The sequence below is a fragment of the Urtica dioica genome, chromosome 6 (genome assembly GCF_054948205.1).
Source record: "Urtica dioica subsp. dioica isolate 48M chromosome 6, U.dioica_male_clone48M_v1_H2, whole genome shotgun sequence".
Lineage (NCBI taxonomy): Eukaryota > Viridiplantae > Streptophyta > Magnoliopsida > Rosales > Urticaceae > Urtica > Urtica dioica.
In genome coordinates, this window is record NC_142761.1 from 10423425 (window position 1) to 10442065 (window position 18641).

Sequence of the window (18641 nt, forward strand, 5' to 3'; positions counted from 1 at the left end):
AGACTCGATCCCTAGTAATCCTCCCTCGAGGCCCTGCGAAAGGATGTGAGTGATCAAACTTTTTTATAAGGTGGCTAGTCAAATTTGATGTATTGACATCTTGCTATGCATTAATGATGAGTCATTTACTTATGAAAGGAGACTCGTTGCGACCTTCCCTCGAAGGAGTAAAGTGTCATTTCGTTCATAACACCTTTGAATTTTTCATGTCTTGTTCATCCTAAAAACTTAAACAAACTCAAATCCTAAACCGAAAGACTAATCATAAACTTATTTCAACTTTACAGCATAATGTCTCCCAACTCTCTCTCTTTCATCCTTTCCTCGAACAAACTCGAAAACGAAAACTACATAGATTTAAAACGTAACCTCGACATCGTCCTTACGGTTAACAAGCACAAATGGGTACTCACCACCCCCTGTCCTCAAACGAATGATGATTCGACACAAGAGCAAAAAGGCGCCTTGGCGGCCTGGCTCCGATCCGATGAGATTGTGAGATGCTATATCTTAGCATCAATGAACAATGTGTTGCAACAACAACATCGTGACATCGAGACTGCCGCCGACATGCTCTACAATCTCCTTGAGATGTTTGGAGGGCAAAAGCGTCAAGCAAGGCAACAAGCAGTCCGACAGTTTATGAACTGTCACATGAAGGCTGGGACTCCTGTCAGGGACCATATGATGATGATCATTAGTTACCTGAATATAATGGAAATCCTAGGATCTAAGATTGACGAGGAGACCAAAATAGATATGATCTTGGCAACTCTCCCCGAATCTTTTGATACCTTCAAGTTGAACTATTCCATGAACAAGCTCGAGTACACTGTTACCATGCTTATGAAGGAGCTTTACACTGTTGAAGGTCTCACTAAGAGAAAGAGGAATCATAGAGAGGCTCATGCTACTGAGCACAAAGCCTTCACCTCTGGATCTAAGAAGAGACCTCACAAGGCCAAAAAGAAAAACTGTCCTGCCTCTCTCAAAGCAAAGGAACATAGTATTGTACTAGTTACCGAAGCATGCTTAGTAGCTGATAATGTATCAACGTGGATTCTTGACTCCGCTGCTACTAACCATATTTGTTGTTCCTTGACTGGTTTCAAGAAAACCAAAAGCTTAGAGGAAGGCGATTTTTGTTTCAAATGGGGTGATGGGAGCTTGGTTTCTGCAAAGGCTGTGGGATCTGTGATGCTGTCTTTTGAAGACCGCACTTTAAACTTGTATAATGTTTATTTCGTTCCTTCCTTTGGGAAGAACTTAATATCTGTTGCTCGTCTTCGTGAGCAAGATTATTGTTTAAAGTTCATTAAGAATAGAATTCGTATTTCGTTTCCTGATAATTCTTTTATCACTGATGCATGTATGAAGAATGCTATTTTCTACATCTATCCCACTCAACCTTCTCTTTTAGACACTGAAATAGATAACGATCTAGTTAGGGAGTCAAAGAGGTTCAAACTTTCTGGTTCCTCCGATCTAATAAAATCAACATATCTCTGACACTTAAGACTTGGTCATATCAGTCTAGACAGGATTAAGAGACTTGTTAGGGACGGTCCACTCCAAGCCTCTGCAATATGTTCACTGCCTATTTGTAAATCTTGTATTGAAGGAAAAATGGCTAAGCGACCTTTCTCAACCAAGGGTCGAAGAGCCACTGAGTTGCTGGAACTAGTACATTCTGATGTATGTGGTCCGCTCAGTCAACATGCACGTGGAGGATACGAATACTTCGTTACCTTCACTGATGATTACTCAAGATACGGTTTTTTCCATTTGCTCAAACACAAATCCGAGACCTTTAATGTATTTAAGGTCTTTAGGGCTTTAGTGGAAAAGTAAACTTGCAAACAGATCAAAACCCTTCGATCCGATCGAGGTGGTGAGTATATGTCTGGAGAGTTCGATGACTTTCTTAAAGAAGAAGGTATCGCTTCTCAGCTTACATCACCTGACACACCTCAACAAAACGAAGTGTCAGAGAGAAGGAACCGAACTCTAATGGAGATGGTTAGATTAATGATGAGTTACTCATCACTCCCTCTTTCCTTTTGGGGGTATGCCCTCGAAACAGTCGCTTACATTCTGAACCAAATTCCGTCTAAAACGGTTCCTGGTACTCCTTATGAAAGATGGACTGGCCGTAAAGTAAATATGGGCCACATCCGAATTTGGGGTTGCCCTGCACATGTGCTAAGGCAAAAGACTAGCAAGTTGGCTAGTAGGTCAGAATTGTGCCTATTTGTGGGATATCCAAATGAAACCAAAGGTTTCATTTTCTATAGTCCCGAGGACGATAACACTTTCGTTAGCACAAATGCTCGTTTCCTTGAGGAGGACTTTATGAAGGATGCAAAACCTAGAAGCAAAATTGTGCTTGAAGAAAAGTTGGGTGAGGAAGCATCTACCTCATCTGTAAGAACTGTTTTTACCCCAACTGAAACATAACCTAACTCATCAGAATCTCGTCAAGTAGTACTTCGACGTAGTAGGAGGGCTACTCAAAAGCCTGATATGTACATGTCCTATGGAGACACTCTCGTAGCCGTCTCCGACATGGATGACCATGTTTCCTATAGCCAAGCGATGGCTTGTTCTGAATCAAACCTTTGGCTTGACGCCATGAAAAATGAAATACACTCGATGTATGTCAACAAAGTCTTGAAACTTGTAGACCTTCTTGAAGGGATTAAACCCGTAGGGTGTAAGTGGATATACAAGAAGAAAACGTCGAGACGTTCAAAGCATGACTTGTGGCTAAGGGTTATACCCAACAAGAAGGGATTGATTATGAAGAAACCTTCTCGCCAGTCCCGATGCTTAAATCCGTCCTTATACTTCTATCCATAACTGCAGCTCTCGACTATGAGATCTGGCAAAAGGATGTCAAGACGGCCTTCCTGAATGGCAATCTTGACGAGCGCATTTACATGGCTCAACCAGACGGTTTCGTAGAAGAAGGTCAAGAGACCAAGGTTTGTGAGTTGCTTAAGTACATTTACGGATTAAAGCAAGCATCTAGGTCATGGAATATTAGATTTGATGAAACTGTAAAGAGCTTCGGCTTTGAGCAGTCAATATATGAGCCGTGCGTTTACAAGTTAATGCACGAAGGTAAAGTTGTGTTTCTGGTACTGTATGTCGATGATATATTATGTGAAATCCCAAATTTTTCAAGCTTAATTAAAAAGCTAAAATATTTGTGTTCGAGTGACTTTTTTTTTTTTTTTTAAAGTGATAGTTTTTGAAGTTTTTTCTGTTATGTATGCTTTAGGGTATTTTTTAATTTTAATATACTCTTTAGATTATAAAATATGGATATTATATATATAAGTTATATATATTATAAATAAATCATGTGTGTATAAATATACACACTTTACATATATTGTTATATATATATATTATTATTATAAATTAAAGATCATATGTACGTAAGTAATATATATAAAAATACATAACAATATATAATATATATATAAACATATTACGTAATATATATATTATTAATAATATATATATATATATATATTTGTAAGTAATATATGGTCTTACATTATATAATAACACGTGATCTTGAATCCTTTTTTAGCTGATCCCCGATAGTCTTTTACCTTGATTAGGTTTCGATTCAAGTAGAGCTTCCAATCTGTCTTCGATCCAGAGAGCTTTATTCCCGTTTTGTCAAGGTGAGAATAATCTCACTGCAACATAGATTAGTTCAAAATAAAATACGATAAGTATATGATCTGAATGAGTTAATGATATTTTTTTTGAAATTGTTATTGTGTGATTGTTTGACATATTTTTGTTATGGTATGATATGGTATGGTATGATAAATTATGAATGATATGTTATGATATGCTGAGTTTATGATACGGTATGGTATGTTATGTTATGTGATGATATGATATGGTATGATGTGTTATGTGATGATATCTTATCATTAGAATACTTATATCATGTTCTTATTTCTAGTCATGTTATCATGTATATTTTATGTCATACGTCTTTCATACATGTCACGAAAAAAAAAGTGAAAAGATAAAGATAAGCAATGGAGTCGTACCGCCTCGAGCTACGGAGGTCATAAGGAGAATTTCTCGAGCCGACTTACGGGCCCAAATGGGGAAATTTCTCGGGCCGAGGCCCTAATATGTTTATTAGATAGAGCGAAGTGTGGGACCTTGCAACCCCATATTTTCGTCTATTAAGTGTGCACTGAAATCTGTACGACTACCCTATGAGCACCCCGAACTAAAAGTTGATAGAATCAAGAAAAGAAAGATCAAGTCATCAATTAGTTTTAAAATACTAATAACCGGTTCATGCATTGTATTACTCTTTTTTGTGAGCTTTATATTATTCTCGCTGAGCGTAAGCTCATCTCTTCGAAAAAAAATATACGTTTGTGTTGTAGGTAAACAACCTATGAGCAAGTGAGGAGGGTGGATCAGCGGCGACGATGGTGAAAGGGTTGGGTTATGGTTGCCGTTTTCGAAAATAAAAGACTTCCGCTTTGCTTTCAGTTTTTCAATAATCCAAACCCAATGTTTTATTTTTCATGGTTTAAGTTATGCTTTTCAATTCCGTTAAAGGTTACGACTTTATTTGTTGTATTTATTTACAATGGTATTTTTGGTTTTATATTTTGATCACGCAACTTTGATTTTTGGTTGTTTTCGTTCATCAAGTTTTTAAATGACAAATTTATTTTTAGGTCATGAGTTTTCAAACTTTATATTTTAAGTTATGTTTTTTTTTTAAAAAATTTACCTCAAATTTTCTTAAGTTTTGAATAAGTAAGATAAGTAAGACGGTCCGAAAAGTCGGGTCGTCACAGTTGGTATCAGAGCAACGAACCTATGACCCCCTTCGCTATCGATCGTACGGCTTCCCCCTACTCAAGTAAGTTAGTACTTTTTTTTGTTTATATCTTAGTCGTGTTTTTTTACTTAGATGGAAAACGTTCAAGCTGCTCGTGGACGAGGTAGAGGAAGAGGCAGAGTTGCCGTTGATGTCCCAATGCAAGATGCTCATCATGACACTCTGTTTCCCGAACATCAGGGAGTAGCAGGGAATCCCAACGGTGCAGCGGCCCAACCAGATCTTGCGGTACTCGTTACTGCATTACTGCAACGTATCGAAGCCCAAGAAGTGGAGATACAAGAGTTGAGGAACCACCTCCCCCAAGTAAATGGAAATATGGAAGATGATCAACCAGCACCACCAGCACCTCCTCACGGCGTACCTCAGATGGACCAAGTTGTTGTGGCTGAGGATCTTTTTGAAAGGTTCAGGAGGATGAGAGCTCCAGATTTTGAAGGTTCGACTGATCCTTTAGTGGCTGATGAGTAGATTTCAGAGATGAAGAAGATCTTCAACTTCATGAATATCTCGGAATTTGAGAAGGTCATATGCGCGTCTTTTGTTCCGAAGAAGGATGCACGATACTGGTGGGAGACAGTAGCAGCTAGAAGAGACACACGCGTTATGTCTTGGGAAGACTTCATCGAGGAGTTCAACAGTAAGTATTTCAACATAAGAACGATGAATAATCAGCAGAAGGAGTTTGCAGAGCTGAAGCAAGGGACGATGACTGTGACTGAAGCTGTTAGTAAGTTCAATCAATTGGCTAGACTGTGCCCTCATTTGGTTCCGACAAAGAAAGAAAGAGTTCGACGAATGATGGGAATGTTCCGACCGGAATTAGCCTTAACCATTGATAGTGGAAGTCAGCCATCTACCACAGTCACAGACTGCCTCGAACGTGCCATGCGAGCCGAGTATCACTTGATCCAAGTAAAGGAGGAACGAGCCCAGTTTTACAAGGCTCGAAAAGAGGAGAAAGGCCAAAACCGAGGATTTGACAACAGGAAACCAAACCAATCAGGAAATCTCCAGCCTAATTATAGTAGCCAAGGCTCCAAGGCACGACCCCAATGGAATGGGAATGGAAAGTAGAGAAGCTATCCTGGAAATGGTGGTAACGCCAACACCAAGGTCAAGACAAAGGTAGCGAAATTTCCTATATGCAACACTTGTGGAAAGCGGCATCCTGGAGAGTGCCGGAGGGGAAACATGACCTGCTTCAAGTGTGGTCAGCCTGGTCACTATATTAATGACTGTTTGAAACCGAATTTCGCTCTGAATGCACAGTAGCAGCAACACAGTCAGAATGGACGACTCAACTCCATGCAAGCTGCCATTGAAGGGCCACAAATTTTCCAAGGTCGACTTGAGGCACCACCCACAATTCAGACGCCACCGCCGCCCCAAGGTCACATTTACGCCTACACCAACGCCGATGCTCTAGCCAGCTCTTCGAATGTTGTAGCAGGTCAGCTTCCTATAGCTCACTTTGATGCTCTAGTTTTATTTGACTCTGGTGCTACGCATTGCTTTATTTCATTGGAACTGGCTAGAAAATTAGGCGATAGTGTAGTGAAAACTAGGAAGGTTTTCAGGACGGCATTACCGTCTGGTGATGTGCTATTATCAGAGTACTGTTTAAAAAGGGTACCGATAATAATTGGTGGTCATGAGTTTAGGATCGATTTCATTGTCTTAGAAATGAAAGACTTTGATGCCATCTTGGGTATGGACTTCTTAGGCGAGAATAATGCAATGATCGATTGTCATCGTAAAAGAGTAATCTTCAAACCGGTAATGGGAAGAGGGTTCACCTTTGAAGGAAGGCCACTCAAGAAATCAAAGATGTTGGTGTCAGTATTACAAGCTAGAAGATTGATGAGTAAAGGGTGTTATGGATTCCTATCGTTGGTAATGGACAAGACTAAGGATGTAGAAGCAACTCCAAACGACGTGCCAGTGGTGAGAGATTTTGTTGATGTTTTCCTCGAGGATTTACCCGGCCTAGCTCCAGAGCGTGAGATTTCTTTTGGGATTGAATTACTACCTGGTACGGGACCGATTTTTAAGTCACCCTATTGAATGGCGCCAGCTGAACTCAAGGAGCTGCAATCACAACTTCAAGAGTTACTGGATAAAGGGTTCGTTCGGCCAAGTCATTCACCATGGGGAGCATCGGTTTTATTCGTGAAGAAGAAGGATGGATCTTTCCGTATGTGCATCGACTACAGAGAGCTTAACAAGGTCACCGTCAAGAACAAGTATCCGCTTCCTAGGGTTGATGACTTGTTTGACCAACTCAAAGGAGCAAAAGTATTTTCGAAGATAGACTTGCGATCCGGGTATCATCAATTGCGAGTCAAGGAAGACGACATTCCAAAGACGGCATTCCGTACCCGCTACGGTCATTACGAGTTCATGGTCATGCCGTTTGGACTTACTAATGCACCTGCGGCATTTTGCTAACTAGCACAATCAACCTACTAATATTAAGAGAATAACCAAAGTTTCATTTAATTAAGGGAATAGTCCATATTTTGTACATTACCTAAATTACCCTTGAAACCCACTCACCCAACCCAACTTCTCTCTCTCTCTTTCACGATGTCGTCTATTTCTCCGACTATCTCTCTGCCGGCGAACGACACGTCTCCGCAGCCTCCGGAGGTGCCGACCACGTCGAACGCGACTCAGAAGATTTCGTCGCCTCCGCCGCCGCAAACGACGGTGACGGTCGACTCGCCGCCTCCACCGACTCAAACGACGATGCCGGTAGATTTTTTCGCCTCCACCGCCTCGCGTTTCACGCAGCGATCGAGCCTCCGACAGAGTGTCCGGCGATGATTAGAGGTTTTCTAGGGTTTTCTATTTTAAATTGTGGCTCGGGTTCGCTGCTCGTGGAGAAGAAGAAGAGGATTCGCCGATTTTGTTGATTCACTGTAAATTCGTGAATCAGTTAATTTAATTAACTGAATGTTGAGTTAGGTTATTTAATTAACTTATTGGTTGAATATAAGCTTATGTTCTGATTTTTTTGTGAGTAAAGTTAATTTACTAAATGATTGAATTAGGAATTAGGTTAATTAATTGAATTCTTTGAATATCAATTGACTTAAGTTCTTATTTTTGTAATTTTTTTGTGAATGTCAAATCTTTCAAGAATCAGTTAATTAATTAACCTAACTCACTCCAGTACGTTAATTAATTAACTGATTCGTGAAGGAAGGGAGGGCATTATGGTGTGATAAAAAAATATGGGCTATTTGCTTAATAAAATGAAATTTGGGCTATTCTCTCAATAAGAATAGCAAACTTGGCTAGTTACAACAAATTTCACTTAATGTATTTTGAAAAGAGTGATGATACTCATCGTCTGGATGATGGCATCTGCGGATAATAATCGCTGATAAAAATAAGTGTAAACTGTGCTTTAAAATTCTTTGTGGTTGGACCCACAGATTTTCTTTGATTTTTCTCTCTGTGCATTAGCCCGATGATGAAAATCAATTCTCATTTCGAAAAATGTTATATTTAATTACAATTTAGAACATAAAAGTGAACTCCAACGACGGATCAACGATGTCCGAGTACTTGTTATCTTCCACGTTCTACCCAAAACAAAACAACACAACCACTCACACTGAGCTCCCTCATGTTCATGAAATTTTCAGTTTAACATTCCTAAAGTGCTGCTAAAAAAGAAACGACGGACAGGAAAAGTAAAACTTGAAATGATCATAAACAAATATGCGAAACCACCAAAGCTTATAAAAAAAAGTGATTCAACTTTTTTTTAGAGTATCATCAGATTAAAGCTCATCACTGAATAGCCAAACATCAATACAGATAATAAGATTAAGCAGCAAACTAAGAGAAAAACAACCGCAAAAGGCTCGATTTTTTTTGTGTGTGTATGTGTGTGCGTGAGCGCAAAGGTTTAGTTTTCATGGCTCTGAAATGTCACCTGAATCAGCTCTATCAAGAAATGGACGTCTTTCTAATGGAATTGATCTAGGGTTTAAGAAAAAGTTTAACGCTTCGGGTAAGCGGCAGAATTTAAAAAAATTCTTTTGACAAGTAAAACAATTTTACTAACCTAGACAAAGAGAAAGTACACGTAAATAAAAACTATTATTAGCATTATAAATTTACCAACCTTTTTAGAAGCTTGAACGTTGAGAAGCTTTTGGAAGGTTGCAACGTTCGTCTCCCCTCACAGCACGTCTCTCTTCTTTCCTCGGCAACATGAGCAACAACGAGAGTTTCTATCACAAGAATCACTCGAGAGAAAATGAATTAGTGAGTGGGCACTTTTAAACACGACGACTCGAGAACAAGTCTCTAAGTCGAAGAGCTAAAATTACTAGGTCAAATGAGTACCTAGGTGCCAAAACAAAAACGAAAGAAAACTAGAGAGAGAGAGAGAGGAGTTCGGCCACCACAAGGTCTAGAGAGAGAAGCTCTCAATCTCTAACTTATGTGGAATGAATCAAATGAGAGAAATGTGAGCTCTATTTATAGGAGAGGGTTTACCTTCAATAAGGTAGTTTCCTCTTCTATAGAATATCACATATTCATGAGCAAAAAATCCTTATTTCCCATTCTCATTTCGACGAGCAAGCCTTGGCTTCTAGAAGCAAATTTGTTTCCTATTTTGCTAGCCTTGGCCGCCCATGTCCTTTCCTCCTAGAGGAAATTTGTTTCCTCTTTTTCTTTTGGCAAGTATCATCATACATTAATGCACAAAATAAACTCTCTTTCACACTATGACATGAACGAAATTCAGCCTTCTTTTTCTAGGGTTCGACGTGCAAGGCTTCTAGAATGGGTTCTAGATTTTTCTTCATTTGTTCATGACAACATAAGAAAAGCCCATTGAGAATTTTCAAGTAAAATTCCATGAAATGAAATTAATCCTCAAGGCCTAATAAACTCTTCATGGCCGAGTGTTTTAAGTTTCATTTGTCATCATATGACAATGTCAAAATATTTACTGACATTCATTTCGTCCTATGTCTAAAAAGACAAAAATACCCTTTAGACAATTTTCGAAAAACTTGTCTCTTTCTTGTTTTGACTTAGCTTCTAGTTTAATTATTCCTACTCGATGTTATTTGTGACAGTGACCTCATGGATCCAAATGAACAAAGCTTGAGCTAAATACTTGGACTCAAAAGTTCACAAACTTTTCCAAGTTTAGCTTAATGTCAACTGACTCCACTAAAGAGTTGACACTGAAAATCTCTCGGTTCAAATGAATTTATTTTCTACTCAAGAATTCAACCTAATTGTGATGAGTGGATCCATTGAATATTATTTATGTTACCCTTCATGAATATCATCAGCTAGTCGGGATTTGCAAAATTACCATTTTACCCTTCTAGCTGTTATTTCCTCAACTCCTTTGTCGCTTGTGAATAAGTTAGAAACAATGTATTGACGAGGAGCTAACAAGTCAAATTGTTTCATCGAAAAGAGTCAAGACTCAATTTGGACACTGGTCAATTCATTTATTCACATTCCAAGGAACAAAGCATGATGTGATATACATTTTCAGCAATCTTGTACATGAATTCCATATCTATGAGAACTTCACAAAGTTACTCACGACATCTTCACAACTTAGTAATTCACCAATAGGTCCTGTTCAGAATCACATAGTGAGTCCGAACTCTTACTTTTTCAAATGAGAATACGTAAGTTGTGAAATGGCATGTCTCATTTCAGGATTAAGGTAAGCATGATGCAATTCATACGTAGTGACTTCGAGACATAAGAGGTTAAATTGGTTGTTCTTATCTTGTCTCTAGAAGTGCACTGGTCAATTTAGTACCTTCGGAAGATACCTAGAAGAACTATAGAGTCTCCAACTCTCAATGCCCCATAATCAGACATCATAGATTCTCCTGACAATCGTACTGAGGTCAATAGTCCTTTGACCCTTAGATTGCGAATATATCGTTTTAAGCAAACTACGAAGAGTTTGTTCATGCAAATCTACATTTGTCTCTTCGTAAGTTGTTAAGTTTGTTTATGGACTAAAGACTAAGGTTTTATCATAAAGCTTCAAACAGACAAGGTAGAATGAATGAACGTTTCAACTTTTATTAATGAATAAGCAATTACAAGCAAGAGTCTTCGTGAGACTATATTACATCAAATGTACACAAATAAACACTATTACTCGTCTTGTGGGCACCATTGACAACAAACTCCCACTTGACTCAAAGAAGATGTGAGTAGTCCTTCATGCCTAATCCCTCTCGATGTTGGTCGAAGACCTTGTTCGCTAGGGCCTTGGTAAATGGATCTGCCAGGCTGTCCACCGTTGAGATCTTCTTCACTACCACGTCTCCGCGCTGCATGATCTCTCGAATCAAATGGTATTTCCTCTCAATATGTTTAGAGCGCTTATGGCTTCGAGGTTCCTTTGAGTTAGCGATAGCCACACTATTATCACAATAAAGGGTCATGGGCTCGTCGACGTTTGGAACAATTTCCAAATACTTAATGAATTTTCTAAGCCATAGAGCCTCTTTAGATGCTTCACAAGCAGCCACATATTCTGGTTCCATTGTGGAGTCAGCAATGCAAGATTGCTTAATACTCCTCCACACAACAGCTCCACCATTGAGGATGAACACAGATCCTGAAGTGGATTTCCTGGAACCGCTTGAAAATCGGAGTCGGTATATCCGGTCATAGTCAGGTCAGTACTTGAATATGTAAGCATCAAGTTCCTAGTTCTTCGAAGATACTTGAGATCCACTGCTCGGGTCCAGGGTTGGATTGGAAACGGCTAACTACGCCAACTGCGAAACAGATGTCAGGTCTAGTGCAAAGCATAGCATACATGAGACTTCCTACGGCTGAGGCGTAAGGAATTTTTCTCATGTCCTCAATCTCTTGTGCAGTCTTGGGAGACTGGTCCTTAGAGAGTGAGACTCCATGCCTAAAGGGTGTTTGGCCCTTCTTGGAGTCTTGCATCGAGAAGCGATCCATCACCTTATCAATATAAGATGCTTGAGAGAGTGACAGAGTCCGGTTCTTCCTATCTCGAAAGATTTGGATCCCCAGGATGTACGCGGCTTCTCCTAGATCCTTCATATCGAATTGCTTTGCCAGCCAGACCTTAACATCAGATAACTTACCCACATCATTACCTATGAGTAATATGTGATGACCCGACTTTTCGAACCATCTTACTTATTCAAAACTTAAGAAAATTTTTGGTAAATTTTATTTAAAAAAATAAAACTTAAAATATAAAGTTTGAAAACTCATGACCTAAAAATAAATTTTTCATTTAAGAACTTGATGAACGAAAACAACCAAAAATCAAAGTTGCGTGATCAAAATATAAAACCAAAAATATCATTGTAAATAAATACAACAAATAAAGTCGTAACCTTTAAGGGAATTGAAAAGCATAACTTAAACCATGAAAAATAAAACATTGGGTTTGGATTATTGAAAACTGAAAGCAAAGCGGAAGTCTTTTATTTTCGAAGCGGCAACCATAACCCAACCCTTTCACCATCATCGCCGCTGATCCACCCTCCTCACTTGCTCATAGGTTGTTTACCTACAACACAGACGTATATTTTTTTTTCTCGAAGAGATGAGCCTACGCTCAGCGAGAATAATATAAAGCTCACAAAAAAAGAGTAATGCAATGCATGAACCGGTTATTAGTATTTTAAAACTAATTGATGACTTGATCTTTCTTTTCTTGATTCTATCAAATTTTAGTTCGGGGTACCCCTAGGGTAGTCGTACCAATTTCAGTGCATACTTGAGACGAAAATATGGGGTTGCAAGGTCCCACACTTCGCTCTATCTAATAAACATATTAGGGTCTCGGCCAGAGAAATTTCCCCAATTGGGCCCGTAAGTCGGCTCCAGAAATTCTCCTTAAAACCTCCGTAGCTCGGGGCGGTACGACTCCCTTGCTTATCTTTATCTTTTTCACTTTTTTTTTTAATTTTCGTGACATGTATGAAAGACGTATGACATAAAATATACATGATAACATGACTAGAAATAAGAACATGATAAAAGTATCTAATTATAAGATATCATAACATAACATACCATACCATATCATATCATCACATAACATAATATACCATACCATATCATAAACTCAGCATATCATAACATATCATTCATAATTTATCATACCATACCATATCATACCATAACAAAAATATGTCAAACAATCACACAATAACAATTTCAAAAAAATATCATTAACTCATTCAGATCATATACTTATCGTATTTTATTTTGAACTAATCTGTGTTGCAGTGAGATTATTCTCACCTTGACAAAACGAGAATAAAGCTCTTTGGATCGAAGACGGATTGGACGCTCTACTTGAATCGAAACCTAATCAGGGTAAAAGACTATCGGGGATTAGCTAGAAAAGCATTCAAGACATACTTTAGATTCTGGAAGTTTTCAGAAACGACATTCAATGTGAAATTACTAAAATACCCTTGGCTATTAGGGTTTCGGTGAAAAACTAAAACTCTGAGAAAACTTCTGTAAAACTTCTAGTACGTATAAAACATATTTTCGATCACTTTTGGTAAAGCAACCACGACCAAAATAATTGTTTAACTATTTATTAAAAATAAAAGAAGTGCTAAAATCTAACTTTAAAATGTTTGCTAAAAACTGTCTGCGCACCGTTTTTAAAATAATCAGAAAATATTCAGTATTTTATCAAAATATTTTTTGATTAAAGGTTTAGATAGAAGACATTTAAACCTAACTTTTCAAAAAAGAATGAACGCATAATCAAAAATTTTGAATCCATAGTAAGCGTATAAAGTCTGAAAAATCGGAAATAGGTTTCAGGTCTGTGCACTGATTTGAAAATAATCGGAAAATATTCTATGTTTCATAAAAATATTTTTCTATTAAAGATTTCGATAGAAGCCATTTAAAACTAACTTTTCCAAAAAGAATAATGCAAAAACATACTTTTTGAAATCAGGGCAAGCGTTTTAAGAAACCATTTTCAAGGAATCCGAACCAGATAGAAAAGAAAGCATACCTAATTAGAGCTACGAATTTCCAAACAAAGAGAGGAATGAGGGAGGGGGAGCAGAGAAGAAAAGTTAAAAGAAAATGATGGAATGTTTATATATGGTTTAAATAAACCCTAAAAGCCCAAACACTAAAAGTCCAAACCATAATCTTACTTCTAATATTAATATATTAATTATTATTATTATTATTATAAAAAAGTATACACGATCACGTGTTATTATATTATGTAAGACCATATATTACTTACTAATATATATATATATATATTATTAATAATATATACATATATTACGTAATATGTGTATATATATATTATATATTGTTATGTATTTATATATATATTACTTACATACATATGATCTTTAATTTATAATTATAATAGTGAAATTTGTTGTAACTAGCCAAGTTTGCTATTCTTATTGAGAGAATAGCCCAAATTTCATTTTATTAAGCAAACAGCCCATATTTTTTGATCAGACCATAATGCCCTCCCTTCCTTCACGAATCAGTTAATTAATTAACGTACTGGAGTGAGTTAGGTTAATTAATTAACTGATTCGTGAAAGATTTGACATTCACAAAAAAATTACAAAAATAAGAACTTAAGTCAATTGATATTCAAAGAATTCAATTAATTAACCTAATTCCTAATTCAATCATTTAGTAAATTAACTTTACTCACAAAAAAATCAGAACATAAGCTTATATTCAACCAATAAGTTAATTAAATAACCTAACTCAACATTCAGTTAATTAAATTAACTGATTCACGAATTTACAGTGAATCAACAAAATCGGCGAATCCTCTTCTTCTTCTCCACGAGCAGCGAACCCGAGCCACAATTTAAAATAGAAAACCCTAGAAAACCTCTAATCATCGCCGGACACTCTGTCGGAGGCTCGATCGCTGCGTGAAATGCGAGGCGGTGGAGGCAAAAAAATCTACCGGCATCGTCGTTTGAGTCGGTGGAGGCGGCGAGTCGACCGTCACCGTCGTTTGCGGCGGCGGAGGCGACGAAATCTTCTGAGTCGCGTTCGACGTGGTCGGCACCTCCGGAGGCTGCGGAGACGTGTCGTTCGCCGGCAGAGAGATAGTCGGAGAAATAGACGACATCGTGAAAGCGAGAGAGTGAAGTTGGGTTGGGTGAGTGGGTTTCAAGGGTAATTTAGGTAATGTACAAAATATGGACTATTCCCTTAATTAAATGAAATTTTGATTATTCTCTTAATATTAGTAGGTTGATTGTGGTAGTTACCAAAATAGCCCATATATTAATAACAATTAAAAAATATTTGATAACACACGCACCAAGAAAAAACAAAAAAAAACTTTCTGAAGAAAAAGAAAACAGTTCTGACTATCCAAGTTTGTAGGTTAATATGATGCTATATTTATGGATTTTTTTTTTGCCTTCAAGATGTGAGCTTTATATTATTTTGTTTCAGGAGTTAGTATATATGTGGATATGATATATGGGATGTATATAAATATTTCACATTCAGTTTGTTGTCTTTTGGAATCAAAGTTGTCACCCAAAAAATGGGTTGTTTTTTTCCCCTTCAGGAGTTGGTACGTACGCCAATATTATGCATAGGTTGTGCATAAATATTTCAGCCTAAAAAATGGAATTATACCAAGTACCAAGCTCAAATGGTTCGGTGGTCGTGAGTCCGTAAATTTATCAGTAAATATATCAATCATATGAATATATCAATGTTATGAATTTTTTTTTTTAAAAAGCCAACATTTTTTAATAAGGGTTTAGATATTACTGTTATGAAATTACAAAAATGTCCTGCCATATACGAGAAGGAGAAGTATGAAGCATGTAATGTATATCATGAGTGCTTATTTATGGTGCTATTTTCTTTTCAGTTATTGAGCTTTAATTTCGTCGTCGGTCTAACAGTGCTTATTAATTCTTCAACAAATCACGTATTGTCTTTCTAATTATTTAATAGACAAAATTATATACATTCATTTTAGCTTTGTTATTTGCGTGAAGATTGTTTTTAATTTATTTATTTATTCTTTTGTTTATTTAACAAAGTCACTATATTACTACTGTGTTATATTTGTTGATCATATAATTAGTCGTTCTCAACAAGATCAGTTACATATGTATTATCAGTGCTTTATTCAAACTACCAAATTTAAGGGGCCGTTTGGTTTAGTTTTCTAAACTCGTTTTCTGTTTTTAAATTCTGTTTTCTGATTCTAATTTTTAAATTTAAAAAACAGATTTAGAATTACGTTTCAGAATATTTTAAATGTTGTTTGGTTATGTTTTCCATTCAATTGTATAGAGATAAAATAGAAAACAACTTTTCATTGTTTTCTGTTTTCTGAACAAATTTCAAAGAAAACAGAAACATGATTCTAAATCTGTTTTCTAAAAACATAAGCAAACAGTTTTTCTAAAACTGTTTTCTAGAATTTAGAATCAGAAAACAGAAAATGGATTTGGAAAAGTAAACCAAACGGGGCCTAAATAATTTTGTTATACTTCTTGAAAGTATCGTTATAATAAGGGGATATTGACTTTAGAAACCCAAAATTATTTTATATATGATGCTTTAATGCTACAATAAAACTCAGTTAGTTTATTTAATCAAATGATATAAATCTGTAAACATGCTTTAAATTTCATGGGGTAAAATGAATTTGTAGGAAATCATTAAAATATACTACGAGAAGGGTTAGCTAAGTTATTAAAGTACCCTCATGACCGCGAAAATAATTTGTTAAAACCAAACAATACTTACACGATCATGCAAGAATTATCTACGTCAAAAAAAGGAAAAAAAGCACCCCCCCTTAAATTACGCAAACAATGGATATAGTCTAAAAGTTTATTTTTTAAATACTCGTCCTAAAGTATTGTGATCACATACAAACTATCTCTGTCTATGTATAATATATATATATATATATATATATATATATATATATATATATATATGAATATACATATAATTAATATTCATTTTTAAGTATATTCAGATTTTTTATTATTTTAAATTGTATATACTTATTGTGTGTGTGTCCCGTTTTTTTTTTTTTTTTTTTTTTTTTTTTTTTTTATTTTATCATAACTTATTTTGTGTGTGTGTGTTGTGTCTTTGAAGGCTTTAGAAAATGGGATAATACCTTTTGGGAATCTATTCTTTCAATTTTGATTTAACAAAGTCAGTATATTGCTAATGTGTAATCTTTAAACACCGTTTTTCCCCGGAGTTGCATATATATCATTACTACTTCTTTGTGTTATTATTTTTTTTTTCTTCAGATAGTGACCTTTACTGTGGTCGTCGGTAGAGTGCTGATTACTTCCATAAACTACACGTCATTCACGTAAGTCTTTTATTTATATTCATGTGTTAGTTAGTTTGCAATTATATCCTAATACTATTGCTTTAGATTAAACTGTTTTACTTATCATTTTTCATATAATTAACTACTAATTAATATACACACTTTAACTAATAAAAAAATTTAATTATTAAAAAATTACATTGGGTCACTGTATATACTAAGATATTAGGTTCATTTGTAACTATTATAATAAAAAAAAATGTGTTGCTATATTTAACTAATTAAGATGATTTATTGTGTGTAATAAATAATCATGTTTAAGCTATGTATGCATGATGCTTAAATGTGTAACAAATTTTAATTCTTTTTTTTATAAGAGGGTAAATTTACTTCATTTCGTTTTATAATATAATTTTGTTTATTTTAAGTTCTTCAACTAATCATTATCTCATGTTGTTTTCTTTGTATTTATAAGTCATGGGTAGAAAACGTACATATCCTTTTCTAGATCAATCCGATACCGTAAAAAACAAAAACCCTAAATTTAGTAATATATATGAGGAAGCATATTCTAAAGAATACTAAAATACCAACACAATGAAAATTCAGACTGTACTTCCGGAACTTCAATTGACTTGGTCTTACTCGAGGTATCATGTGGAGGGGGTGGTGACGGAGGCTGACAGAAAAATGTGGAACCTTCTCGATCTCTATGGCGATCTCGTTGCGTCCCGGAGGAAGCTTGCTTGGGAGCTCGTCAGAAGGTTAAGACCGCTGCCCGATGTCCCGTGGTTAGTTGGTGGCGATTTGAACGAAGTGACTCTCAACTCGGAGCTTAGCGGCGATAGATTTAGAGGCTCAAGTCTTTTAGAGGATTTTTGTGGTATGATGGAATACTGTGTTATCAGGGACCTCGGTTTTGAAGGAGAGATCTTTACATGGCGGCGTGGCGTGGCTCCCAATATTTGTGTGGGGAGGCTGGATAGGTGCTTAGCCAATCCGGAGTGGTTCTCTCTTGTCCCGACGGTGACCGTGAAGCACCTTGAGTTTTGGGGATCAGACCACAGACCCCTTCTTCTTTCTACCCTCGGGAGCATGGTGAAGAGAAGAAGGAGAGTTCCCCAGCGGTTTTTCTTTGACGAGGCGTGGTGCTCGAAAGAGGGATGCGAGGAGACCATCTGATCGGTCTGGACGCCCCAGTTTGTGAGAGAGCCGAGTAGCATCTTGAGAGACACCCTATCCCTATGCCGTAAGGCTCTCTCGAGTTGGGGATATGAAAACAACGGGAGATTTAAAGATCGGATCGACAAACAGAAAGAGGTGGTGCGACGTATTCGTGAAGTAGATACCGGTTGAGATGTGGAGGCCATTCGTCGAGAAGAA

At 36.7% G+C, this 18641-nt stretch overlaps 1 protein-coding gene across 1 annotated transcript; it reads left to right on the forward strand.

The window, feature by feature from the left end:
- The first annotated feature begins 17855 nt into the window (after window positions 1-17855).
- On the forward strand, window positions 17856-18440 carry LOC149393351 (uncharacterized). Its single transcript, XM_089617990.1, has one exon. It carries the CDS (start codon window positions 17856-17858, stop codon window positions 18438-18440), a length of 585 nt encoding a protein of 194 aa, XP_089474116.1.
- Window positions 18441-18641: the final 201 nt, after the last annotated feature.